Raw genomic sequence first — 25,075 nt, 5'->3', positions numbered from 1 at the left:
CTAACCAGCAAAAAGTCCATCGTGTAGGCATGGCTTAGGTAGTAAATGTGATAATCCCACCAACAAAATCAAGGTATCTGAGTTACTATTTACTGGCAGAAAAGTTCCTTCTGTTGTCTAGCCTCAGTCTTTCCTGCTACAGGAAACTGAACTCTCTCCCCTGAGTCCCTTTCCCTTGGAAAAGAAGGATATCCGGCTGAGTACCAGTGGCTCATGCCTATAATCCTAGCTATTCAGGAGGCTGAGATCTGAGGACCATGGTTCAAAGCCAGCCCAGACAGGAAAGTCCATGAGACTCATCTCCAATAAACCAATACTGCAAAAAAAGAAAAAAGAAAGAAAAGAAAAGAAAAGAAAAGGAAAAAGACTATAGGTTTGAGCATAATAGTGCTTGTCTTGGGGCTGGGAAAGTGGCTCAGTGGTAGAGTGCTTGCCTTGCATGCATGAGGCCCTGGGTTCCATTCCTCAGCACCACATAAGCAGAAAAAGCAGGAAGTGGTGCTGTGGCTCAAGTAGTAGAGTGCTAGCCTTGAGCAAAAGAAGCTCAGGGACAGCGCCCAGGCCCTGAGCTCAAGCCTCAGGACTGGCAAAAATTAAAAAAAAAAAAAAAAATAGAAGAATTTGAGAAGGTGCTCAGAAACATCATTGAGAGTAGCTCATTAGCAGGTTAGGTGCTGGTCCTAGGATTTGAACTCAGGGCCTGAGCCAGCTTTTTGATGGTTAGTTGGAGATAAGAGTTTCATGGGATTTCTTGTCTGGATTGTCCTCTGATAGGAATCTGCATTGTTCTCATAACCCAAGGTTGCCTCCCAGGCTCACTCAACCCCAGCTCTTCAGGCCCATTTTTTTTTTTTTGTCAGTTGGGCTTGAACTCTGGGCCTCAGTACTGTCCCTCAGCTCTTCAGCTCAAGGCCAGCACTCTACCACTTGAACCACAGCGCCACTTCTTGCTTTTTTAATTAATGTGGTACTGAAGAATTGAACCCAGGGCTTCATGCAGGCTAGCCAAGCACTGTAAGCACTAAGCAGCATTCCCAGCCCAAAATCTTTATTCCGGGTGTGTGTGTGTGTGTGTGTGTGTGTGTGTGTGTGTGTGTGTGTGTGTGTGTGTGTGTGTGTGTGTGTGTGTGTGTGTGTGTGTGTGTGTGTGTGTGTGTGTGTGCGCGCGCACAGGCGCGTGTCAGTCGTGGGGCTTGGACTCGAGGCCTAGGTATTGTCCCTCAGCTTTTTTGCTCAAGGATCGCGTTCTACCACTTTGGGCCACAACTCCACTTCTGTGGTTCCAATCCATTAGCGGAGGGAAGAGACCCGGGGAGGCCGGGATGGATGGGCTCCTTGTTGTCTCCTTCCCATTTGAGCAACAAGCCAGGGCTTCGATCTCGCAGCAATGAAGTGTGAGGACGCAGGGAGCATCGCACACTATACAGTTCACCGAGAGCTTCCTGCACATGGAGGCACAGGTGGGTGCTGCGCAGGGCTGAGGAGCCCTTTGTGGTATACAGGATGGAGGGTGGGAGGCCAGAGAGGTGGCTGGAGCAAAGGTGGGGGCAGAACAGTGGAGCCGATGAAGTGGGGGCGTGAGGTGATGGCTTGGAGATGGGGCGTGGGGAGGTGGGACATGGGGGTGGACACTCACATGCGAGTAGGTGGGGCTGGATGAGGCGAGCAGGTGAGTGGGGTTAGAGGAGAAAGAACTGGATGTAAAAGACCTCACACCTGGAGAAGGCTGGGGCTTGTTTTTCTGGTTTTGGGTCTTGAACTCTGGGCCTGGGCGCTGTCCCTCAGCTCTTGGCGAGCGCTCTACCACTTGAGCCACAAGGCCACTTCCGGCTTTCTGGTGGTTCATTGGAGATCAGAGTCTCCCGGACTTTCGCTGCCCGGGCTGGCTTTGAATCTGGAGCCTCAGATCCCAGCCTCCTGAGTCACTAGGATGACAGGCGGGAGCCACCGGCGCACGGCAGGTTGTAGTACCTTGAAAATGAAAGGATCAAGAGCAGGATTTCTATGTAGGAGCACAGAGACACTGAGCGGAGCACACAGAGCACAGCTCACGTCTTGTTCTTTGGCATTTTATTTCAAAAAACAAAAACAAAAAAAACCGAAACCGGCAACAGCGGGGGTCCGGCCTGAGAACGGAGATGAGTTGCGGCCCAGGCGCGTCCTCGGCCCCCAGCGGAGGACGCGGGCTGAGGTCCAAGCCACCAGGTCTGGCCCTTTGGCGTTGGGAGTGTGGAGGCCACGCGGGGGCGCTAGAGAGCCGGCGTGCCGTTCCCGGCCCCAGTGGGGGCGCTACACAGCCGGCGTGCCGGCCCGGCCTTCTTATTGCACTTGAGGAGTGGGAGGCAGGCGGGCGGGCGGGGCTCGGCGCTACAGGTCTCTGGATCTTGAGGCTGGTGGGGGTGCGGCTCCGGGGGGCTGGGGGGGGGGGGGAAGGCGGGTGTCACACCTGAAGAATCCACTCGTGGGCATTTGTTCCGTACTGCGAGACAATGGAAACCGGAAGTGAGCCGCACTACAACTCCCAGCAGGCCTCGGGGCACCATGGGCCAACATGGTGCTGTGCCCCGGGACCTCATGGGAAATGTAGTCCAACTCCCTGAACGCTGCCGCCACGCCCCGGGAAGGGAGTTGTCCAGGCAGCGGCGCCCACTTAGTTTAAAGACAGGAATTATTAGGAGTTCTGGAGACAGGGATTATTTAAAACCCCGGAGACTCTTAGACAAAAAGTTAAGACAGCCTGGTTGGCGAGAAGCAGAGCGAAGGCAGCCAGTCCAGGTGCGTGGCTGGGAAGGAGCCCGAGGTTGGAGACGAGCTCTCCGGACTAGGGAGAACTGCAAAGCCTCCAGGGGCTGGCGCTGGAGCCGTTCCTGGGCTCAGCTGCCAGGAGCCAGGCCGGGAACGCCAAACGGATCCCGGGAGGCTGCCTTTCGGTGGCCTGGGCGGTTCCCTCCATCGCCATCAGCACCAGAGGCTCATGGGAAGAGGATGCTTCCACCTGCACACCAGGGGCCCGGGAGGCTCATGGAAAAGAGATGCTCCCACCTGTACAGCAGGGGTCCCAGAGGCTCATGGGAAGAAGGCTTCCCAAGCTCAAGCAGGGGCGCAGGCAGATTCCAGCGCACAAGACACGGCTCTTTGTGGCTGGCGTTCCAGGCCACAGGAACTCATGGATAGCCTACTCAGCCCAGGGCCTCCAGGCCACCAGGAGGATTCATGTTGGGATTCATGTTCATGTTGGGGCCCATGACCTTTCACTCCCGCCCATCCCCCCCCCCCCCAGCACCTCACCTGAATGGCTCTGAGCTCCTTCTGGAAGCGCAGGGCCAGCTCAGGCCCGTTTTCCATGGTGGGAATGTGGAGTTTCTGGAGAAGAAGGGGCCATGAAGACGGGCGCCCCCCTTCGTCTCCCACCCCCAATGGCTGTCCACCTCACCTGGCCTTCGTAGAGGATCCCATGCACCGGGCAGACCTGACAGGCTGTGCCCGAGCCAAAGACCTCCCGCACGCGGCCCTCCTCCAGCGCCCGCAGCAGCTCCTTCATGGTGATCTTGCGCTCCACCACGCGGAACTCACCCTGCAGGACGGCCAGAGACCCCGTTCTGCATGTCCCTCCCCACTCCAGACCCTGAGAGAAGAGGGACGGGGCCAGTGTGCCCAGCCTCCTCCTCCCCCCCCCCCGCACCCATCCTGTGGAGCCCAGGGCTATACCCAGGACCGAGCCAGGTCCAGCAGACTCTGTCTGACCACACCAGGCAGGATGACGCTGTCCAGCGGGGGTGTCAGGAGCTCCAGCACTAGGTCAGGGGTACAGGACAGGGTTATTGCATGCCCTGAAGGCTATGTCCCCCCCCCACCTTCCAGGTCCCCTGAAGCCTGCCAGGAGGGGAGGAAGCACCCACTTTCGCTCACCCCCATCCTCGTGGGTCCAGTAGACAAAGATGTTCATGGTGCCCACTTCCGTGAGCTGCTGGTCAGGTCCATACAGCCACAGGACCTGTTCACAGCCCTTCTTCTGCGCCTCCTGCTGTACCAGCACAGTGGGCCCATAATTCCTGGAAGAGGGCAGCCTAGTCACACTAGACCCCTGTCCTCAATGTGGCCCTAGAAGGGGCTCCAGACCAGAGCTCACCCTGCCCCTTCCCAGCCACCCTAGGATGGAATCCTTAGCTATTATTCTGCTGTGGGCTGGGCATGGTGGCACATGCCTATCATCCCAACTACTCAGGAAAGAGATCCTACGGCAAAACCAAAATAGGAACCAAAGGGCTTGGGGCTCAGGCTCCAGTGGTACCAAGCTCAAAGTGCATGTGCTGGCTGCTATGTCCCTCTTCATCTGTCTTCGCATCTCAGACTAACACGTGTACTGCAGTGTCTCTGCTGGGACCATCTTCCTCTCCTGCTCCCCTTGACCAGCTGCCCTACTGGTTTGCAAAACCATCTCCGAGACACCAGCCCCACGGAAGCTACTGTAGAAGGCTGGCATGGGGAACATGGCCCAGTCTGGGTGACCCAAAGTGCTGATTCTTGCAAAGGGGAAATAGCCTTTCTGGAGGCATCCAAGGGCCAAGCCTACATTTCCACTGACCCCTCAGCTCCTCCTACTAATAAGCCCACTGGTCTACAGGTAAAGACTCCACCCTCCTCAGGCATTGGGGGGCAGGCACAGGATCCAGCTCTGAGCCCTGAGCAAACACCCTGGAGCTAGGGACTTCAGCACTGAGGTAAGCTGCCCACCCATGGTGGTCTCCACACTGGGACACACTACCCTGTGACTCAGACACTGGGGTGCTACTTACCCCCCTAGCTTGTAGTCGCCGACCCCGCCCACCCAGGCACGGATGTAGGTTGGGTCAGCCAGGAGGGAGACGGGGGTCATGGCATCTCCAGGAAAGTAGGAGCTGACAGGGCAAAGAATGACGTACAGGAGGGCTTCACTGGCCACACCAACCCCCAGCGAGGGCTGCGAGGGACAGAGAAGCTACATCAGGGGACCAGGTACAGCCTCATCCCTCAGACCCAGGGGTCCAGGCCCTAGCCTCCTCCCTCAGACCAAGGGACCAGGCCCCAGCCTCCTCCCTCAGACCCAGGGGTCCAGGCCCCAGTCTCCTCCCTCAGACCCAGGGGTCCAGGCCCTAGCCTCCTCCCTCAGACCCAGGGACCAGGCCCAGCCTCCTCCCTCACACCCAGGGGTCCAGGCCCCAGCCTTCTCCCTCACACCCAGGGGTCCAGGCCCCAGCTTCCTCCCTCAGACCCAGGGGTCCAGGCCCCAGCCTCCTTCCTCAGACCCAGGGGTCCAGGCCCCAGCCGCCTCCCTCAGACCCAGGGGTCCAGGCCTCCAGCCCAGGGGGGAGGAGCACCCACCTGGTTCCCGATGAGCACGGGCCGCACGTAGAGGCTGGTGCCGGCCGCCTCAGGAACCCAGTCCTTGTCCACTTCGATGAGCCGGCGGATGCATTCGAGCAGCTCTCCCTTGTCAAAAGTCTGGGAGGGATTCCACAGGAGTCAGAGGGCTGGGTGGCCATTTCCACCCCTGCCCTCCTCCCTGGCTGTCCAGGCCGCTTACCGGCAGGCAGAGGCGCTGGGCCGAGCGCAGCATCCGGTCCATGTTGAGCCATGGTCGGAAGAGCCGCACCTGCTGATCCTGGCTTTTGAAGGCCTTCATGCCCTCGAAGATCTGCGGCACAGAGGGGTGCAGGTTTCAGTGCTCAGAGTCCCCACCACGGTGCCACAGGAGGTGAGACATCAGAACAGAGAGACAGATACAGAGGGAGAGATGCACACAGAGCTGGGAAGAGAGAAGGAGGCAGTCAGTCGCTCAAAGGGAGACATACTGACTGAGACACAGAGGGAGATTATAAAGGACAGAAAGCAGCATGGTCAAGAGAGCCAGTGGCTCAAGTAGTAGAGTAACTGCGTACCAAGCATGAGGTCTGGAGTTCAATCTCCAAGACTCCCCCAAAATATAATAATAAAAGTCAGGTGCTGGTGGCTCACACATGTAATCCTAGCCAGCCTGGACAGACGCTTATCTCCAATAAACTACATAGAAAAGCTGGAAATGGGGCTGGGAAGGTGGCTCAGTGGTAGAGCGCTTGCCTTGCATGTATGAGGCCTTAGGTTCGATTCCTCAGCACCACATAAACAGAAAGAGCCAGAAGTGGTGCTGTGGCTCAAGTGGCAGAGCGCTAGCCTTGAGATGAAGAGCTGAGGGACAGTGCCCAGGCCCAGAGTTCAAGCCCCACGACTGACCCCCCCCCAAAAAAAGCTGGAAATGGCACTGTGGCCCAAGTAGTAGAGTGCTAGCCCTGAGCAAAAATCAGAGACAGCACCTAGGCCCTAAACCCCAGGACCAGCAAAAAAAATTTTTTTAAGACAATGTGGCAATCAACACCTTTCATAGTTACAAGATTACAACCCTTTTTTTTGTTTTTGTTTTTTTTTGGTCCGGTTGTGGGGCTTGAACTCTGGGCCTGGGCGCTGTCCCTCAGCTCTTTAGCTCAAGGCTAGCACTCTACCACTTGAGCCACAGCGCCACTTCCGGCTTTTTTCTTTTTACTTATGTGGTGCTGAGGAATCGAACCCAGGGCCTCATGCATGCAAGGCAAGCACTCTACCACTGAGCCACCTTCCCAGCCAGATTACAACCCTTTTGATTTAATAGTTTTGTAAACTGGGCAGATCGATACACTTGCACTTAAAAAAAGTAATCTGAGCAACAGTTTATTTATTGCAACACTTTATAATCCCTCAGGCTTAGAAACAAGTATACAACAATACAAGATTGCCTAATAATGTCTTGCAGTGTTACACTGAAATAGGTTACCTAGCTGGCTGGTGACTCACACTTGTAATCCTAGCTACTCCAGAGGCTGAGATCTGAGGATCACGGTTCAAAATCATCCTGAGTTCTCTGGTGGTTTATTGGAGATAACAGTCTCATGGACTTTCCTGCCCGGGCTGGCTTTGAACCATGATCCTCAGATCTCAGCCTCCTGAGTAGCTAGGAAGACAGGTATAAGCCACCAACACTAGGCCAGAAGAAACTTTTATCTCCAATAAACAATTCAGGAAAATCCAGAAGTGGCTGTGGCTCAAGGGGTAGAGTGCTAGCCTTGAGCACAATGAGGCTCAGGGACCCAGGTCCTGAGTTCAAGCCCCAGGACCAGGAAAAAAAAAAAAAAAGATGAGTTATTCATATATATATATATATATATTTTTTTTTTGGTCCTGGGGCTTGAACTCTGGGCTTGGATGCTGTCCCTCAACTCTTCAGCTCAAGGCGAGTGCTCTACCACTTGAGCTACAGTGCCACTTCTGGTTTTCTGGTTGTTTATTGGAGATAAGTGTTTCATGGACTTTCCTGCCTGTGCTGGCTTTGAACCATGAGCTTCAGATCTCAGCCTCCTGAGTAGCTAGGATTACAGGCATGAGCCACCGGTGCCCCGATGAGTTATCCATTTTTTATGGATAATCCCCAAAGCTCTGGCCTTGGGCTCAAACCTCCTTATCCCATCCTAACTGGATCTTCACCTCAGCCTGCCCTCTGGTCCTTCAAGTCCAGCTTGCTGGCCCTTCCCCTTGCTCAGACTCTTCCCTGGCTCTCAGTGGGCAAACTTGGACAAAGTCCAGTCCCTCAGTCCCCTGGGGCCCTGAGGACCTCCTGTCTCCTCTTCTCTGTCATCCCCTGACTACACAATCTCTCCCAAATCCACTCAGTTCTGCTGCTAGTTCCCTGGCTTGCTGACTGAAATCCTCAAATGCCGGAGCCCTTCTCCCCCTCTTCTCTTTTTCTTTTCAGTTTTCCAGGACTAGAGATGGAACCCAGGGCCTCTCACATGCTACACACGTGGCTTTACCACTTGAACTGAATTCTCAGCTCTCCTGCTCTTAGTTTGTTTTTCCAACAGGGCCTTGTGCATTTGCCAAGGCCAGCCTGAGACCCAATCCTCCTCCTACCTCTCTGCCTCCTGAGAAGCTGGTATGGATCCCATTTCCCACCATATTGGGCTTAAACTTTGACCTGGGATTTCACTCACTAGATAGGCTGGCCTCTGAGCTGGCTTTGTTTCCTGGGTTGCTGAGATTACGGTTGTGCACCATGCCCAGACACACTTGTTTCTAAGCTAGACCAAGGTCTCTTCTGTTATCCCAACTACCTCATCAGGGCATGGAGCACAGGGAGTTACAATGGAAGCACAAGTAAACATTGGCCCAGCTAGAGAGCATCACCCGCATTACCCAGTATAGCAACTGGAGCAGGGGAAGATCATCTTGGAAGCCCATGATAAACACACAGAAAGGTGATACAGGGAAAAACACAGTTGGGGGACAAACCCAGCAAGAGATAGATAAAGGAGGAGATGCATATAGAGACAGGGGTCAGGGGTCAGCCACCTGCAGAGAGTAGTGGAGGGCAGAGCAGGCAGGATGTAGCAGAAGGTTCTGGAAGGGCTGGATGCGGGGCTGGCTCCAGCCTTGGTCTCCACTCCACTCCACCATCAGCATGTGGTCAGTGAACGTCTTCCCAAAAGCCAGCGGCTCGCTGGGACTGGGCTTCTTCTGCGGCTCCTCCGTCCTGAGCACCTGCAGGTCTGCAGCCTGAGAAAACACAGGGAACCTCTGAGTCCTGGAAGCTGGCTACACTTGGAAAACTACAACTCCCAGGAGCCTGCAGGAGCATGGAACCAAAGAGGCCTCTGGGAAATCCACTGACAATGTTTTCCCACCCACCTTTGCATCTGGGCAGTAGAGGTTTGAAGATGCCCCAATCCAACTGCCAACCCTAATTTCCAGGGGGCCAGGCCCAGCCCTCCACCTTCCTTTTACCTTAAAGTTGGAGGAGGCATATCTGCTTGCACCACAAAGAAGCCTTGGGACAGGAAGCAATTTCCGGGCCCAGACCTGGTGTGGGGAAAGAAATGCCAAGGGTTATGACCCCATTGGGGCCAGCTGGGCTCCAGCCAGCCCGTGGCTGCACCTCGTGGTAGTGTGGTCCCTTGGGCTTTGGTGCACTCCCAGTGTGCTCCAGACTGGGCATCTGGCCCTGGCGGGGTGCCTGCCACCCCCACCCCCCCGCCCCATCCCAGGAGAAGCATTCCTAGAGAGAGCTGAGTCAGCCCCAGGCTGCCCTCCCTCCCCACGGGGGCAAAGTCGCACACAGGCGCCTCCCACCCCACCTGGGGAACTTTGTCCCAGCCTGGGAAGAGCTCAGACCAGAAGGCCACGAGGGAAGGCAGGAGGTAAGAGAAGGGCTCTCCGGGCTGATTTGGGGGTGGGGGGTACCCAAGCCCCAACAGCTGTTAAGAAAGTGGGAGACCTAAGAAGCATGGCCTCCCCACCCAGCTCTGAGCCCCCAACATCTATTCTCTCAAACCCAGGGCTCCAAATCCCGGCCTCCTCCCTCAGACCCAGGCGTATCCACACCCCACTATAGCTCCCTGAGGCCCAGGGGTTCAGACCTCTCTCAGACCCAGGGATCTAGATTCAACCTTCTTCCCTCAGACTTAAGCCCCAGCCTCCTCCCTCAGACCACAGGATATAGGCCGCAGCCTCTTCCCTTAGTCCCAGTAGTCTAGATGGCCTTTAACCTCAGGATATCTGTCTCTCCAGCCCCATGGGAAGGTAGCTGAGCTGTGGGGTGGAGGGACAAGGGAGGCCTGGCCACTCCTGCCGGTCACCTGGAGTAGGGGGAACCACAGAGGCTGCTGGTCCATAGGTGAGTGACAGAGAAGTGAGTTGGGGTGCCGGAGTTTCATAAACTGAGAATTTCATGGCGTGCTGCCTGAGGGCCTCTGGGGAAATCAATGCTGGCACTCAACATGGTTATAAGGAGCTTGCCCAGCCTGGCAGCCATGTTTCTGCACTGGAGGGGACAGCACCTTGTGCCAAGCAAGAAGGCGGGAGGTGGCTCGAAGAAGAGCAACTGAGGGTGGGGGAGGGCAGAGAATAAATCAATGAATAAGCCAGAGACTGGGTCATGGACCAATGAGAAGAAAAGAGACAGAAATGGACGGCGCCAGTGGCTCATGCCTGTAATCCTAGGTATTCAGGAGGCTGAGATCTGAGGATCACGGTTTAAAGCCAGCCTGGGCAGGAAAGTCCGTGAAATTCTTATCTCCAATTATGCACCAGAAAACCAGAAGTGGTGCTATGACTCAAGTGGTAGAGAGCTTGCCTTGAGTACTTGAGTACAAAGAGGCTCGGAGACAGCGCCCAGGCAGAGTTCGAATCTTACAACCAAGGGGAGAGAGAGAGAAAGAGAGAGAGAAGGGGGGAAGAGAGAGAGAAGGGAGGGAGGGAGGGAGAGAGAGGAGGGAGAGGAGGGAGAGAGAGGACAGGAGGGAGAGGGAGGGAGAGAGAGAGAGAGAGAGAGACAGAGAGAGAGAGAGAGAGAGAGAGAGAGAGAGAGAGAACAGGATAAAGCTAGAAAGCTAGGACAGAAAAAGGGAGAGAAATAGACAGAGACTAACCAGTCCTCAGAGATGGAACTTGGGGTGGGAGATTAGAGAACGAGGAGGTAAGTTGTCCTAACTAATGGTTAGAAAGAGGCATCCGGGGACTGGGAAGGTCGCTCAGTGGTAGAGTGCTTGCCTTGCATGCATGAGGCTCTGGGTTTGATTCCTCAGTACCACTTAGAAAAAGCCAGAAGTGGTGCTGTGGCTGAAGTGGTAAAGTACTAGCCTTGATCTGAAGAGCTCAGGGACAGCACCCAGGCCCTGAGTTCAAGCCCCACAACTGGCAATAAAGAAAGAAAGAAAAGAAAAAAGAAAAGACAAGACAGAGGAGAGACAGAAAAACACCACATCCAGCTGGGTGCTGGTGGCTCACACCTGTAATCCTAGCTACTCAGGAGGCTGCCAGCCCGGGCAGGAAAGTCTGTGAGACTCTTATTTCCAATAAACCACTAGAAAACCGGAAGTGGTGCTGTGGCTCAAGCGGTAGAGCGCTTGCCTTGAACTGAAGAGCACAGGAACAGCACCCAGGCCCAGAGTTCAAGCCCCATGACCGACAAAAAAAAAAATCACATCCATAGGGAAAAAGAGAAGTTGTCTAAGTCTAAGAGTCTAAGTCTCACATTGGCCACAGAGTCCTGATAACAATAGAAAAGGCACTTTCACCCTCCTGGGGGACATTTCTCTAAGACCTGGGGTCCCCTATAGGCTCAAGAGAACAGCCATCTCACACTCCAATCTTCCTAAGGAGATGCCTGGCTGGCAGGTGGGTTATTAAGATGAAGGGTGAGGGGCTGGGAAGGTGGCTTATTGGTAGAGTTCTTGCCTTGTGTGCATGAAGCCCTGGGTTTGATTCCTCAGTACCACATAAGCAGAAAAAGGCAGAAGTGGCGCTATGGCTCGAGTGGTAGAGTGCTAGCCTTAAGCAAAAGAAGCTCAGGGACAGTGCCTAGGCCCTGAGTTCAATCCCCAGGACTGGCAAAAAAAAAAAAAAAAAAAAAAAAAAGCTGGGGTGGGGGTGGGGGTGGGGGTGAAGGACTAAAGTTATTTAAATGATGTAGAGGAGGAGACTGAACAGGAGGGGGCGCTGTGTCAAGTACAGCCCAGGATTGCTGTGCCTAACACAGTCCAAGAATGCCACCATCAAGCCAGGCACCAATGGCGTACATCTCTCATCCTAGCTACTCAAGATGCTGAGATTTGAGGATGAGGTTTGGTTCAGAAGGAAGGCTGAGATTTGGTTCAAATCGAACCTGAACAGGAAAGTCCATGAGACTCTTAAATCTTCAATTAACCAGCAAAAAGCCAGAAGTGAGATTGGGGCTCAGATGGTAGAATGCCAGCCTGAGCACAAAAGCTCAGGATCGGTGTGCAGGCCCTGAGTCCAAGCCCCAGGACTGACGATTAAAAAAGGAAGAAAAAAGAATGGCACTGTGGAAAACCACGAGTGTCTCTGTGGAAGTTACCTGTCCTCACATCACAGCTTAGGTAAGTCCCCAGCCCAGTCCAAATCGTGTCACAGCCAATTGTCCCAGTGACCTAGGAGTGACTCAGTCACACATACAATTGTCTCCTTTGTATTGCAGAACTATGTCCATTACAGACCTATGGCAGTCGGAGACTTTGCACATTATTACTCCATATTGGTCCCTGCAATCAATCAGGACTGTTCACATAAAGCTAAGTCTTGTCTCACCGCAGCTCAAGACTGTCCCTGCCCTCCACTTTCTGTAATCTAGATCCCCGAGTTTCCTCTTTCAGATCCAATAACTAACCTCAAGTACACCTAGCCAAGTCCCTGCAAAGCTATGTCCCTATCAAACCCAGGAGCCCAGTGCTGGGCCCACTCTAACTCAGGACTCCTTCCCAGACTATTGCAAGGGGGAAATGTCTTTCTCAGGACCTCCCTCTACAAGCTCAGGTCTGTCACCACCAATTTCCCAGTGCCTCAGTTTTTACCTAGTCCAACACCCATCCCCGGCTCACATCGGGTAAAAAATAAGAGTCTGCTGTGCTGTTCTTTGTCAGCCTTCGATAAGAAACTCAAATAAAACATTTTTTTAAAGTCAAGAACAAAGGGAACAGGAAACAGTTTGCTCAAGGTTATATGTGGCACCTGTCAAGACTGTAACCACCCAAAGATTTCTTTTTTCACTTAGAAACTTTTTTTTTTCTTTTTCTGGAAAGATCCTGAGCTGCGGCATGCTGGGCTGTTGGAGCTCTTATCGGTAAGCACAGACCGTGCCGGCCTCGCTTGGAGATCCTCCCTCCCTAACAGAGAGAAGCTGCCTCCATTCCTCACCCAGACGCGCCCACTTCGGGAAGACCCCGGGTCTGTCTCGCTCTGGCTTTAGTTCCAGTGGGGCCTTGGGTCCAATTCCGACTGGCCTTCATCCCATTCCAACCCCGACACATCAGGGGTTCCCCCTTTCCCCAGCTCCTTCAGGGGGTGACTGGTCAGCAAGCGCCTAAACTTCAGCCTCCGCACCCCAACCCTCTCTCATAACAGCCTCCCTCGTGTTTCCCCCTTCTCCCTCTCCGGCCAGGGCACCCCCTGCCCACCAGCTGCCTCCTGCACCCCGTTTGCGCCCACCCTCCCCCCGAGTTCCTGAAAGCCTGCTGGTGCTGCTTTCTTTCCAAGGCGCCCCGCACGGGAACCCCAGGACCAGGGAGGGAAGCCGCGCCAGGCCGGAAGGGCTCCGCGCCAGGGGTCCTCCCGGAAGTGCACCTCTCCCCGGGGTCCCCCCAGCCCTGCAGCGCGAGGCTGCGAACCCACCTGCCCCAGTGCGGCTGCGGCCATGATGGGTGCGCCGAGTAACAGTGCCGGCCGGGGGCGCGGCATGGGGGGGAGAAAAAGAGGTTCCGGCCCCGCCCCGCCCAGGCCCCGCCCCACATCACAACACGCCCCCTGCGCCGCGTCAATCTCGTCTGTCGCCCTCTCACGCCCCTCCCTTCCTTCCCCCCCCCACGCAAAATGGCTGCTGCCCCCCCCACACACACCCCAGGAATCCAATTCCAGCTGGCAACCCCCACCCCCACCCCCGACGCCTCCCGCGGGAGGGAGGGGGGGGGTCTTGTGCAGAGAGCATGCGCCTTAGAGGCCAGCCCTGAAATACAATCCTCCCTCCCTCCCTGCTCCCGCAGGATCCTTGCAGAGGGTTTTTGTTTGCATTTGTGTGCCAATCCTTGATTTAAAATTTTATTTAATTTTTTTTAATGAACTTAGGGCCTGGGCGCTGTCCCTGAGCTTTTTTCACTCAAAGCTGGTGCTCTACCACGTGAGCCAGAGCTCCACTTCAGGCTTTTTGGTGAGTCACTGGAGATTAGAGTCTCCTGGACTTTCCAGCTCAGGCTGGTTTTGAACCGTGATCCTCAGATCTCAGCCTCCTGAGTAGCCATGATGACCGGTGTGAGCCATAGGTGCCCGACTTGCAGAAGGTTTTGTATAAATGCATTTTCCCTACCCCACGGGTCGAGGTCAGAGGAGATAGAGGCAAGGATCAGAAAGCTCTGGTCCTCAGCCTTCCTCCTTCCACAAAAAAAGGAAATATGGAAAAGCTCTATGGAGTCAGTGCTGCATAAACAAACAGAAGTGGTAGAAAAGCCTCCCAGGGGCCAGGTGAGTCGGAGTAAAGGAGGAGCTTCTCTGCAGCCAGGAGATAGTTGGATAATTGAGTTTGTTTTGTTTGTTTTTACTAACAAGAAGATCTCTGTAGATGGATGTGCAGGTGCCCACCTCACTCTGTAGGCTGGAGCAAAAGGATTGGAGGTTTACCAGTGAGGAGTCTGAGCTACAAATTGACTAAAAAATAAAGGTACACAGTAGGTGTGTTTTTTGTTGTTTTTTTTTTAGAGCTAATCACACAAGGATTCACCATCCTCTGTTACATTCTCTTTAATCAGTAAAGCCCGAAGGTATTTTTTTGGGGGGGGGTGTCAGTCGTGGGGCTCGAACTCTGCGCCTGGGAGCTGTCCTGAGCTCTTCAGCTCAAGGCGAGCGCTCTACCACTTGAGCCACGGCACCACTCCCGGTTTTCAGGTGGTTCACAGGAGTCTCACGGACTTTACTCCTGCCCGGGGCTGGCTCTGAACCGCGATCCTCAGATCTCAGTCTCCTGAGTGGCTAGGATGACAGGTGTGAGCCACCGGTGCCCGGCTGGCGGATCATTCCTGTAGTACCAGCACTCAGGAGGCGAAAAGACTGCCGATTTGGAGGCCAGCCTGGGCTCCAAACAAACAAATATACAAACACACCAGCTACTGACCACAGTAGCCACACCAGGACTCGCTCCCATCCGGAGTCCAGCTTCCTTCCCTCCTCCCCCTCCTCCTCCCGCTCCTCCCTCCAGCAGCGGTGGGGCGGATCCCAGGGGCTCCGCCCCCGCCGGGGCCAATCAGCGGCTGCCGCACACACCCCCGCTGCGACCAATCAGCTGCGGGCCCCGCGGCCCCACCCCACCCCCTCTCGCTGCAGGCCTGCAGTGGAGCGGGAGCCTAGCCCCATTTGGGGAAATCCGGGGTCCGCCACGCCCCTGCCCGGGTGTTCCCCTCGCCTGAGCCCCACCCCTTCTCCCCTTCTCCCCTTCTCCCTTGGACTCAAATGACTCCACACCCCACGCTGCCCCGCTCTCCTGGGCACATGTTGTGCCAGTCCTATCTCCTTTGTGCCATTTTTGCTTCACTGGCAAGGAAAGCCAAACGCTCCCTCTCCCCAAGGACCATTATGTGCCATTAGCACTTCATTTACTCTCTCCTGTGGGCCTTTTAATTAGGGCCCAGGTGCTGCTCCATCGAAGGCAGGTGTTAGCAACCTGGGGACAGGTCGGAAGGCCTGCAGGCAGAAGGATGGAATTCTGGGGTGGCCAGGCTTGTATAAACAAGGAAATAAAAGACATCCAGACTACAAATTGATTTTGTTTGTTTTGTGGGCTTGGTCCCAAGGCTTGAACCCTGGGCCTGGAAGCTCTGGCTATCGGTCTACCACTTGAGCCAAAGCTCCCCTCCAGATGTGTGTCTAATTGGAGATAAGAGTCTGAAGGACTTCTGCGGAGGCTGCCTTCAAGTCACAATCCTCAGATCTCAGCTTCCTGAATAGCTAGGATGGCAGGCGTGAGCCACCGACACCTGGCTTCTGTTTGCTTTTTAACAAGGTCTCAAGGTATAGCCCAGGTTGACCTGTGATTCAAGGTTCTCTTGCCCTGGCTTTCGCACTGTTGGTATTACAGTGTGACCTACATGCCTGACTTGCAAATTGCCTGCAGGGTGATCTGGTACAGAGTGCGCTGGGGCTGGCTGTGCGAGGCAGGTGGTACAGGTTGGAGTTTGGGTTGGGATAGGTGAAGCAGGGAGAGGTCTAAGTAGGTGGCAATGTGGGAGATGAGGAAGGGAGGATGGGGTCAGCCACAGGGGTTCTGTGGCTGGCTTTCCACCCATACCCCAGCTCTGCCCCACCAGTCACCAGGAGTTCCACGCCTGTGCAGAAGCTGGCTTCAGAGGCCAGAAACACAGCTGCAGCCCCCACCTCAGCAGGCTGGCCCATGCGGCCCAGGGGCTGGAGAGAGAAGGGAAGAAATAGTCAAGAGAATTACCCCAAAGCTGGGTATTGTCTTACATGCCTGTCATACTGGCTACTGACCAAGGAGAGGCAGGACAATATAGAGTTTACAGATCAGCTAGGACACAGTTACATTGTATCTTAAGGCCAAAATAGAATACAAACAAAAGGGCTGGTGTGTGGTGGCTCTTTTTTTTGGGGGGGGGGTCCAGTTGTGGGCCTGAACTCTGGGCCTGGGCACTGTCCCTCAGCTCTTCAGCTCAAGGCTAGCGCTCTACCACTTGAGCTACAACGCCACTTCCAACTTTTTTCTTTTTGCTTATGTGGTGCTGAGGAATCGAACCCAGGGCCTCATGCATGCAAGGCAAGTGCTCTACCACTGAGCCACCTTCCCAACCCCGTGTGGTGGTTCTTGTGGTAGCACTTTTGCTTAGCAAGGTGGAGGCCTCAGGTCCAATTGCCAGTAAGAGATACAGAGACAAAGACAGAGACAGAGAAAGAAGGAAGGAAAGAAGGAAAGAAAAGCCAGGCACTGGTGGCTCATGTCGGTGATCCTAGCTACTCAGGAGGCTGAGATCTGAGGATCATGGTTCAAGGCCAGCCCAAGTAGGAAAATCCGAGACTCTAATTTCCACTGAACTAGTCAGAAAAAGCCAGAAGTGGTGCTATGGTTCAAGTGGTACAATCCTAGCCTTGAGCAAGACAGAGCCCAGGCCCAGGGTTCAAGCCCTAGGACTGGGAAAGAAAGAAGGAAAGAAGGAAAGAAGGAAGGAAGGAAAAGGAGGGAGGGAGGAAAAGGAAGAAAGAAAGGAAGGAAGGAAAGGCAGAAAGAAAGAAAGAAAGAAAGAAAGAAAGAAAGAAAGAAAGAAAGAAAGAAAGAAAGAAAGAAAGAAGAAAGAAAGAAAGAAAGAAAGAAAGAAAGAAAGAAAGAAAGAAAGAAAGAAAGAAGGAAAGAAAGAAAGAAAGAAAGAAAGAGAAAGGAAGAAAGGAAGGGAGGGAGGAAGGAAGAAAGGAAAAGGAGGGAGGGAGGAAGGAAGAAGAGCCCCAGCTTGACCATAACACCCCCAAACCTTGCTCCACTCTACCCAGCCCTGGCCCACACTCCTACTTGGGCCATGGTGCCCTCTCGGATTGTTGCCCCAGGGTCTGGGGTTGATGCTGCCAGCTCCTCCCAAAGTGGGGTCCAGATGTTTCCTGGAGAAATACTAGGGTGAAAGGGAAAGGGGCTCAGAGAGGTCTGCCCGCACTGAATCCCTCTTGGGCTCACTATCAAGCTTCCCTGCTCCCCCAGGGAACTCGCCGCCTAGCTAGAGCAACTCACCAGTTGACACGGACGCCATATTGGCTCTCATCCAAGGCCAAGGCTTTGGTCATGGCGGTTACAGCTCCCTGGAGAGAAAACAGCCAGGCCCCTCCCATCCTCACCTGCCAGCCAGCAGGCACCATCGGGGCATCCAGATGACCCTGTCCTGCCCCGGCCTAGGCCTTGGTCAGCTGTTCCAGGCTGTCTCTAGGGAACAACTTAGCACAATGTGCTCCTGTCACTGGGCTATGACAGATTTGGCCTGAGGCTGAATCAGAGAGCTGGGGGTAGAACTCTCCCAGGCTGGAGTTCAAGTCTAGGCTGAATTCCCCCTACGCCCCCTCCCAGGAGGGACAGGACAGGAAGGAGCCCAGGCTGGCCTACCTTGGTTGCCACATAAGGAACCGCCTGAGACTGACCAATGGCCCCAACCAAGCTGGAGATGTTGATGATGTTGCCCTGGCTCTGCCGCAGGTGAGGGAGGGCAAGCTGGGGACAGTGGGGGAGAAAATGGGGGAGGGGGGTCAGCCCCCAGGTGGGAGAGGCAGAGCTGGGAGGCCAGGGTATGATGCACCCACAAACACGCTGTCCTCTGGAGCAACGCTGCCCCCCTGCTCTTGTTCCTAGTTGTTAGGGACAACATCCAGCACTTTTCTGTGTTGCCAGTCTCTGGGTCTCAGCCCTTAGGGAATCTGTCCTTGTGTGAACTAGGGGTGTCTCTCTTATTACCATTCCCCTGTCCCTCTCTATTTCTTTTTTTGGGGGGGGTTCCGGTCGTGGGGCCTGAACTCTGGGCCTGGGCGCTGTCCCTCAGCTCTTTAGCTCAAGGCTAGCACTCTACCACTTGAGCCACAGCGCCACTTCCAGCTTTTTTCTTATGTGGTGCTGAGGAATCGAACCCAGGGCCTCAAGCATGCAAGGCAAGTGCTCTACCACTGAGCCACCTTCCCAGCCCCTCCCTCTCTATTTCTTTGGGTGTCTCTCTTCCTCTTTCTGGATCACTGTCCCTTGTTCTGTCTCTGGGTTTCTTTCCTTTCCTTCCTTTCTTTCTTTCATTTTCCTTTCTTTCATTCTTCCTTCCCTCCTTTCTTTTGGTCAGACGTGGGGCCTGAACTCTGGGCCTCAGCGCTGTCCCTCAGCTCTTCAGCTCAAGGCTAGCGCTCTACCAGTTGAGCCACAGCACCACTTCCGGCTTTTTTCTTTTTGCTTATGTGGTGCTGAGGAATCGAACCCAGGGCCTCAGGCATGCAAGGCAAGTGCTCTACCACTAAGCCACCTTCCCAGCCCTGTTGGCTGTTATTCTAACTCCAAGCCACATTGAGCCAGAAACGTTCGAGATGTAGAGGATTTCATGAAATGCGCCCCTTTTCCCAGCTTCTCCAGGGCAGTTCCCCCGAGGCCCTTGCCCTACCTAGGGGTGGGGCTGTGATGTGGGGGTGTATTCTTTTACCTCATCTGATTTGGGATAACCCAAATCCTTCCCTTCCTTGGATGGCTTGCCTTAGGCTCCTGAGCTAGCTGTCCCAGTACTGTTCTGAGCCCCAACAGGGTGGCTGTGGAGATTTAAAGGGCTAACCCTCCACCTCCACCACTGTCCCTGGTTTTCCAGCTGGGTGGGCTTCCAGGATGATGGGAATGAATCAGGAAGACAAGGTGCAGGGATTCCAGGGGAGCAGAGAGCTCCAGTGCCAACATGGCCAGTATGGCCCACTCATGCTCCAGTTATGTTAGCCATCAAGACCACCCCCTGCTGGAGGAAATCCTCATTTGTCTGTGGCTTTTGGCCCAGTCAGATGTCAGTGACCCTCATCTGCTCAATGTCCTGAAGATTAAATGAGCTAATAGATTTATAAACAGCTGAGAATGGGACCAGATATGTAGCAGGTTCCCTCCCTCCTTCCTTCCTTCCTTCCTTCCTTCTTCCCTTCTTCCCTTCTTCCTTCCTTCCTTCCTTTCTTCTTCCTTCCTTCCTTCCTTCCTTCCTTCTTCCTTCTTTCCTCCCTTCCTCCCTTCCCTCCCTCCTTCCCCAGGGCACACTCTTTCTTTTTTCTTTTTCTTTTTCTTTTTTTTTTTTTTTTGTCAGACGTGGGGCTTGAACTCGGCGCTGTTCCTGTGCTCTTCAACTCAAGGCAAGTGCTCTACCTCTTGAGCCTCGGTGCCACTTCCAATTTTCTTTTCTTTTTTTTCTTTTTTTTTTTTTTTTGGGTCCAGTCATGGGGCTTGAACTCTGGGCCTTGGCGCTGTCCCTCAGCTCTTCAGCTCAAGGCTAGCGCTCTACCACTTGAGCCACAGCACCACTTCCGGCTTTTTTTCTTTTTGCTTATGTGGTGCTGAGGAATCGAACCCAGGGCCTCAGGCATGCAAGGCAAGCATTCTACCACTGAGCCACTTTCCCAGCCCCCACTTCCAATTTTCTGATGTTTTATTGGAGATAAGAGTCTCATAGACTTTCCTGCCTGGGCTGGCTTTGAACCGTGATCCTCAGATCTCAGCCTCCTGAGTAGCTAGGGTGACATGCATAAGCCACCAGCACCTGGCTCTGCACACTCTTTCTTATACCTGACATCCTATGCCCTACTTTTACGCTCTCCTCCCTCCCACTCAGAGTTCAACAGTAACCTCACCTCTTCCCTCCCACTTTCGATTTTCCCAATGTGAACTTGGAGATCTTAAGATATGTTGGGTCTGATTGAAAAAAACAGCAACAGAAAACCCTGTGTCAGGTATGGCAGAAGGGCTGCAGGGAGGTGCACCTTTGTCTCCTTCCATCCCCAGCACAATGCTGTGGGCTGCCAACCCACACCAGACCATTTCACAGGTGTGAAAATGGGCTCACAGGCAAGGTTAGTGACTTGTACAGTGCTGCAAGTAAGAAGTGGCAGAGATGGACTGGGAAGGTGGCTCAGTGGTACAGCGCTTGCCTTGCATCCGTGAGGCCCTGGGTTTGATTCTTCAGCACCACATAAGCAAAAAGAAAAAAGCCGAAAGTGGCGCTGTGGCTCAAGTGGTAGAGCACTACCCTTGAGCTGAGGGACAGTGCCCAAGCCCAGAGTTCAGGCCCCAGGACAGGACCCCCTCCCAAAAAAAGAAGTGGCAGAGAACTGAGGCGGATGGGACATTTCTACTCAGGATGTTTTTGAACCAGGATCCTCAGATCTCAGCCTCCCAAGCAGCTAGAACTACAGGCGTGAGCTACCAATGCCTGGCTAGAAACAAGGGCCTTGTGCTGATTCAATATACAATTCTTTCTGCCTTCCTGTATATACTCTGAGTGCCACAGAGTAAACCATTTCAGAGGATATGGGGCTGTGGCTTGAATGGGCATGGATTAAGTAGGTGTGTAACTCCAGTGGTAGAATGTCTGCCTAGAACTGAGTTCAAATCCCAGTACCACCAAAAGGATTAAAAAATTAAAAAAAAAAAAAAGCCAGGTGCTGGTGGCTCACACCTGTAATCCCAGCTACTCAAGAGACTGAGATGTTAGAACCAAGGTTCAAAGTCAGTCCAGGCAGGTAAGTTCATGAGACTCTTAGCTCCAATTAATCAACAAAAAGCCAGGAGGGGAGCTGTGGCTCAAGTGGTAGAGTGCCGACCTTGAGCAAAGAAAGCTCAAAGACAGTACCACAGCTCTGAGTTCAAGCTGCAGGACTTGCACACACATCCAAAAACTAAATAAAAATAAAAATAGCTATCCACTGCCTGCCACTGACTTCCTGGATAGCTGAGACCCCACCCCAGCCTTCTGTCATCTCTACACCAGTTTGGAAGGTCTTGGAAGAACCTAAGAAAGGTCATGTCCTACAGCTATTCAGTCAGATTGTCCTGGATGGAGGGGGTTGTATTCTGTCTACAAAAACAGTCCTGGGGCTGGGAATGTGGCTTAGTGATAAAGTGCTTGCCTAGCATGCATGAATTCCTGGGTTCGATTCCTCAGTACCACATACACAGAAAAAGCTGAAAGTGGTGCTGTGGCTCAAGTGGTAGAGTGCTAGCCTTGACCAAAAGAAGCTTAGACAGCTGGCCAATGGTGGCTCACACCTGTAATCCTAGCTACTCAGGTGGTTGAGATCTGAAGATCATAGTTCAAAGCCAATCTGGGCAGGAATGTCTGTGAGGCTCTTATCTCCAATGAACTACCAGAAAACCAGAAGTGGCGCTGTGGCTCAGGTGGTAGAACGCTAGCCTTGAGCTGAAGAGCTGAGGGACAGCGCCCAGGCCCAGAGTTCAAGCCCAGGACCGACAAAAAAAGAAAAAAAGAAGCTCAGAGACAGTGCCAAAGCTGAGTTCAAGCACCAGGACTGGAAAAAAAAAAAAAAAAAACAAGCAACAAAAACAGGGTCCTTGCAGAACAGGGAGAAAAACAAACACAAGCACAAAAATTCTGCTCTTAGACAAAGACGGCTCCAGCCCTCACCTTGGCCAATGTGTAAGCAGCTAACAGGTTCAGCTCCAACAGTTGCCTGAAGCCCTGGGCTGAAGTCTCCTCAGGCCACTGAGGGGGTGGATCTAAGGGGAGAGAGGACAGAGGAGAGGCCTGTGGGCAGGAAGGGAGAGGGACATGTCAAGGAAGGGTATTAAGTAGCTCCTAATGAAAGACTAGGGTTCCAATCTCAGCCCTGCCACTTCCCATGTCGTGACTCTGGCGTAAGTCATTTCTCTGTGCTTCCTTTTCTTTCTCAACTTGCAATATGAGATAACATCTCATCTTGGGCTTTGAATTTTTTTTTTTTTTTTGCCAGTCCTGGGGCTTGAACTCAGGGCCTGGGCACTGTCCCTAATCTTCTTTTGCTCAAGGCTAGTGGTCTATCACTTGAGCCACAGTAACACTTCCAGGCTTTTTCTGTTTATGTGGTACTGAGGAATTGAGCCCAGGGCTTCATGCATACTAGGCAAGCACTCTACCACTAAGCCACATTCCCAACCTCTGATTTTTTTTTTTTTTTTGAGATAAGAGTCTGATAGCGCTCACACCTATCATCCTAGCTACTCAGGAGGCTGAGATCTGAGGATCCAATTCAGAGCCAGCCCAGGCAGGAAAGTCCATGAGTCTCTTATCTCCAATAAACCACCAGAAAACCAGAAATGGCACTGTAGTTCAAGTGATAAAGGGCTTGCCTTGAGCTGAAGAGCTGAGGGACAGGCCAGGCCCAGAGTTCAAGCCCCATGACAGACCAAAAAACAAGAATCTGATAGTAGCCCAGGCTAGCCTTGAACTCATGATCCTCCTGCCTCAGCCTTCTGAATGCTGGAATTATAGGTGTGCATCACTCACCATGCCTGGTTTAGGCTTCTAAATTTCAAGACAATATTTGTACCTGGGGGTGGGGGGAGGCAAAGGGGGAGTAGAGGGGTGGGAGATGAGAAGGGATGGGAAGGGGAAACAAAGGAGGAGGCAAAAATGCTTGATAAGAAATGTACTCATTATCTTGCCTATCTAAATGTAACCCCTATATACGGTATTTTCACAATTAAAAAAAATATTTGTCCCTGACACTTAGTAAGGACTGTACATGTGTTTGCTAAGTAAACAGATTGGGAGGGAGAAGTGAGCAAGGAACAAAAAGACCAGCAATAAGAAGAGAGGGCTGGCCAGGTGCCAGTGGCTCATGTTGTAATCCTAGCTACTCAGGAGCTGAGATCTTAGGATGATAGTTTGAAGCCAGTCCAGGCAGAAAAGTCCCTGTGAGACTCTTATTCCCACTAAACTACTCAAAAAAGCCAGAAAGAAGTGGTGCTGTGGCTCAAGTAGTAGAGCACTAGCCTTGAACACAAAGAGGCTCAGGGACAGTACCCAGGCCCTGAGTTCAAGCCCCAGGACCAAGGAAGAAGAGGAAGAAGGAGGAAGAAAGAAGAGGAAGGAGAAGGAAGAGGAGAAGAGGAAGAGGAGTAGGAGAGGAGGAGAAGGAGGAGGGCTGGCATGTGGCAGGTGGCAGTAGGTGGCTCCTGCTTGTGATCCCAGCATCGCAGGCCCATCCACCACCCCACATGCACAACTCACGGTAGCCAGCGTTGTTAACCACACAATCCAGGCGGCCGAATAGACGGATGGTATCAGCAATAAGGGTCTGAGGTGAGGAAAGAATCAACCTGTGAGGAGCTGGGGTGAGGGGCGTCTGCCTGAAGAAGAAGCAGAACCCCAGAGTAGGACAGAAAAAGAGAGAGAAACAGACCCAGGGAAAGGACACTGAGGAGGAGAAGGTACAACTGAGTCTGGAGAGAAAAGAGAGGTGCAGGGATACGTGTGCAAACTCCAGGCAGAAGTAAGCTAGAAAGTGCGAGTGTTCACTACAGATGGGGAGAGAACAGGGGCAGAACTTGTGCTCACCTCCACCTCTTCCTCCCGGGTCACATCACACGGGATGAAGACCGTTTCAGGAAGTTCCCGAACCAGGGCCTGGCTTCCTGACTCTGCAGGGAGGGATGAGCAGGGCCTGGACTGCCATGTCCAAAGGAGGATGCTGAGGTCTAGACCCCGGGTCTGAGGGAGGAGAATTAGGGCCTGGACCCCTGAGTCTGAGGGAGGAGGCTGGGCCTGGACTCCTGGGTCTGAGGGAGGAGGCTGGGCCTGGACCCCTGGGTCTGAGTGAGGAGGCTGGGCCCAGACTCCTGGGTCTGAGTGAGGAGGCTGGGTAGGTGTGAGGGAGGTGGTGTGGGGGTGAGGACAGTGGTCCCTGCCTCACTTACCATCTTTGTCACAGAACACCACCTGGGCCCCACTCTGGGCTGGAAGAGAAAGAGAACAGGTGTTTAACCTCTCCCCCTCCCCATTCCTCCTTCCCGGCCTCTGCTGCCCCCTCGTGGCCACCCACAGCAGAGCCGACCTCGGCCTCCACTCGTGACCTCAGTCTCATGATGGTCCCGGGACAAAGGGCAGAGCCTTCCCGCACCTCCCCCCTCCCTGGCCCAGCTCATCCAGGTCCCCGCTTGGATGGGGGGGGAGCGGTACAGCCCACATCCATGGGGCTTGAGAAAACCCACCGCAAACACGCAGGAAATAAAGTCCCAAACCTGTCCTTCGTAGCTATAGCAACCAGGCCTCGCCCTGGGCCATCCCCGCAGCCCTTCCTCCCCGGCTGAGGAGTCTCTGCCCCTTCCCCTGCTCCCCCCCTCCAACAGACCCCTTCCCCCCAAACTCACCAAAGGCCCGGACGATCCCCGCTCCGATGCCGCGGCCGCCCCCGGTCACCAGCACCACCTTCCCCGCGTAGCGCCCTCCTGCAGCCATTCCACTCCGCCGAGACTCTCAGCCTCCCAAGTCCGGTAGAGCTGGTTTCTAGAAGCCAGCCCTGGGGATGTTGCAAGGATGGCCAGAGACCTGGAAGTGGGGCCCCAGACCTTTCTTCTGAGATGCCCAGGGTCGAAGTTCCAATCTTCTTCAGACCCAGGGGTCCAGATCCCAGTCCTCATTCCTCAGACCCAGGGATCCAGACCCCAGCCTCCTCCCTCAGACCCGGGAGAGGGGGTGGTCCAGACCCCAGCCTCCTCCCTCAAATAAGGATTGCAGTTATCCATCCCTTCCTCTCTCAGATCCCACTTCAGGACCCTCCCTCGCTCTTTCTTCAGACCTGAGTCTTAATTCCCTCAGCACACCGACATCCAGGCCTCCAGCGTTACCACCCAGGAGCACATCCCCAAACAAACAAAGTTTCTGAGTAAAAGTTCAAAGTTTTAATCCAAATTTAGACAGCGGTGGGGAGGTGGGGAGGGAATCAATCTTTGACCACAGATGCCACGCCCACTCGGACCACAGGTGGAGGCCGTGCACGC

The 25,075-nt window shown here is 53.8% G+C and overlaps 2 protein-coding genes and 1 long non-coding RNA gene across 3 annotated transcripts; 1 reads left to right on the top strand and 2 right to left on the bottom strand.

Moving 5' to 3' along the window:
- Window positions 1-2,053: 2,053 nt before the first annotated feature.
- Bcat2 (branched chain amino acid transaminase 2) lies at window positions 2,054-13,283 on the bottom strand. Its single transcript, XM_070001026.1, has 11 exons — window positions 13,228-13,283; window positions 8,827-8,901; window positions 8,395-8,598; window positions 5,564-5,674; window positions 5,362-5,481; window positions 4,797-4,960; window positions 3,910-4,052; window positions 3,709-3,794; window positions 3,434-3,574; window positions 3,289-3,363; window positions 2,054-2,479 (listed from the first exon to the last, which is right to left on the bottom strand). Exons 1-11 carry the CDS (start codon window positions 13,249-13,251, stop codon window positions 2,441-2,443), a joined length of 1,182 nt encoding a protein of 393 aa, XP_069857127.1. The 5' UTR covers window positions 13,252-13,283; the 3' UTR covers window positions 2,054-2,440.
- LOC138812823 (uncharacterized) lies at window positions 9,227-14,283 on the top strand. The gene is made up of 2 exons (XR_011367641.1): window positions 9,227-9,715; window positions 12,639-14,283. It is a non-coding gene; the product is annotated as an uncharacterized lncRNA (long non-coding RNA).
- A 720-nt stretch (window positions 14,284-15,003) lies between these two features.
- Window positions 15,004-24,533, bottom strand: Hsd17b14 (hydroxysteroid 17-beta dehydrogenase 14). Its single transcript, XM_070001027.1, has 9 exons — window positions 24,446-24,533; window positions 23,993-24,031; window positions 23,634-23,716; window positions 23,307-23,373; window positions 21,723-21,814; window positions 17,693-17,797; window positions 17,327-17,394; window positions 17,114-17,210; window positions 15,004-16,002 (listed from the first exon to the last, which is right to left on the bottom strand). The coding sequence occupies exons 1-9, from the start codon at window positions 24,531-24,533 to the stop codon at window positions 15,805-15,807; spliced, it is 837 nt and encodes a 278-aa protein (XP_069857128.1). The 3' UTR covers window positions 15,004-15,804.
- Between the last annotated feature and the right edge of the window lie 542 nt (window positions 24,534-25,075).

This window comes from Dipodomys merriami, unplaced genomic scaffold (assembly GCF_024711535.1).
Source record: "Dipodomys merriami isolate MVZ:Mamm:240054 unplaced genomic scaffold, mDipMer1.0.p SCAF_57, whole genome shotgun sequence".
In the NCBI taxonomy this organism is placed as follows: domain Eukaryota; kingdom Metazoa; phylum Chordata; class Mammalia; order Rodentia; family Heteromyidae; genus Dipodomys; species Dipodomys merriami.
This window is presented reverse-complemented; position numbering and strand designations above follow the sequence as displayed.

Coding starts and splice junctions, on each gene's coding strand:
- Bcat2 (XM_070001026.1), bottom strand. CDS start 13,251: ATGGCCGCAGCCGCACTGGGGCAG. Junction 8,902..13,227: donor CCGCAGCCGCACTGGGGCAG/GTGGGTTCGCAG, acceptor TCCCCACACCAG/GTCTGGGCCCGGAAATTGCT. Junction 4,961..5,361: donor CCGTGCTCATCGGGAACCAG/GTGGGTGCTCCT, acceptor TGTCCCTCGCAG/CCCTCGCTGGGGGTTGGTGT.
- Hsd17b14 (XM_070001027.1), bottom strand. CDS start 24,533: ATGGCTGCAGGAGGGCGCTACGCGGGGAAGGTGGTGCTGGTGACCGGG. Junction 24,032..24,445: donor GGGGATCGTCCGGGCCTTTG/GTGAGTTTGGGG, acceptor TTTCTCTTCCAG/CCCAGAGTGGGGCCCAGGTG. Junction 17,395..17,692: donor TTCCTTATGTGGCAACCAAG/GTAGGCCAGCCT, acceptor TTTTCTCTCCAG/GGAGCTGTAACCGCCATGAC.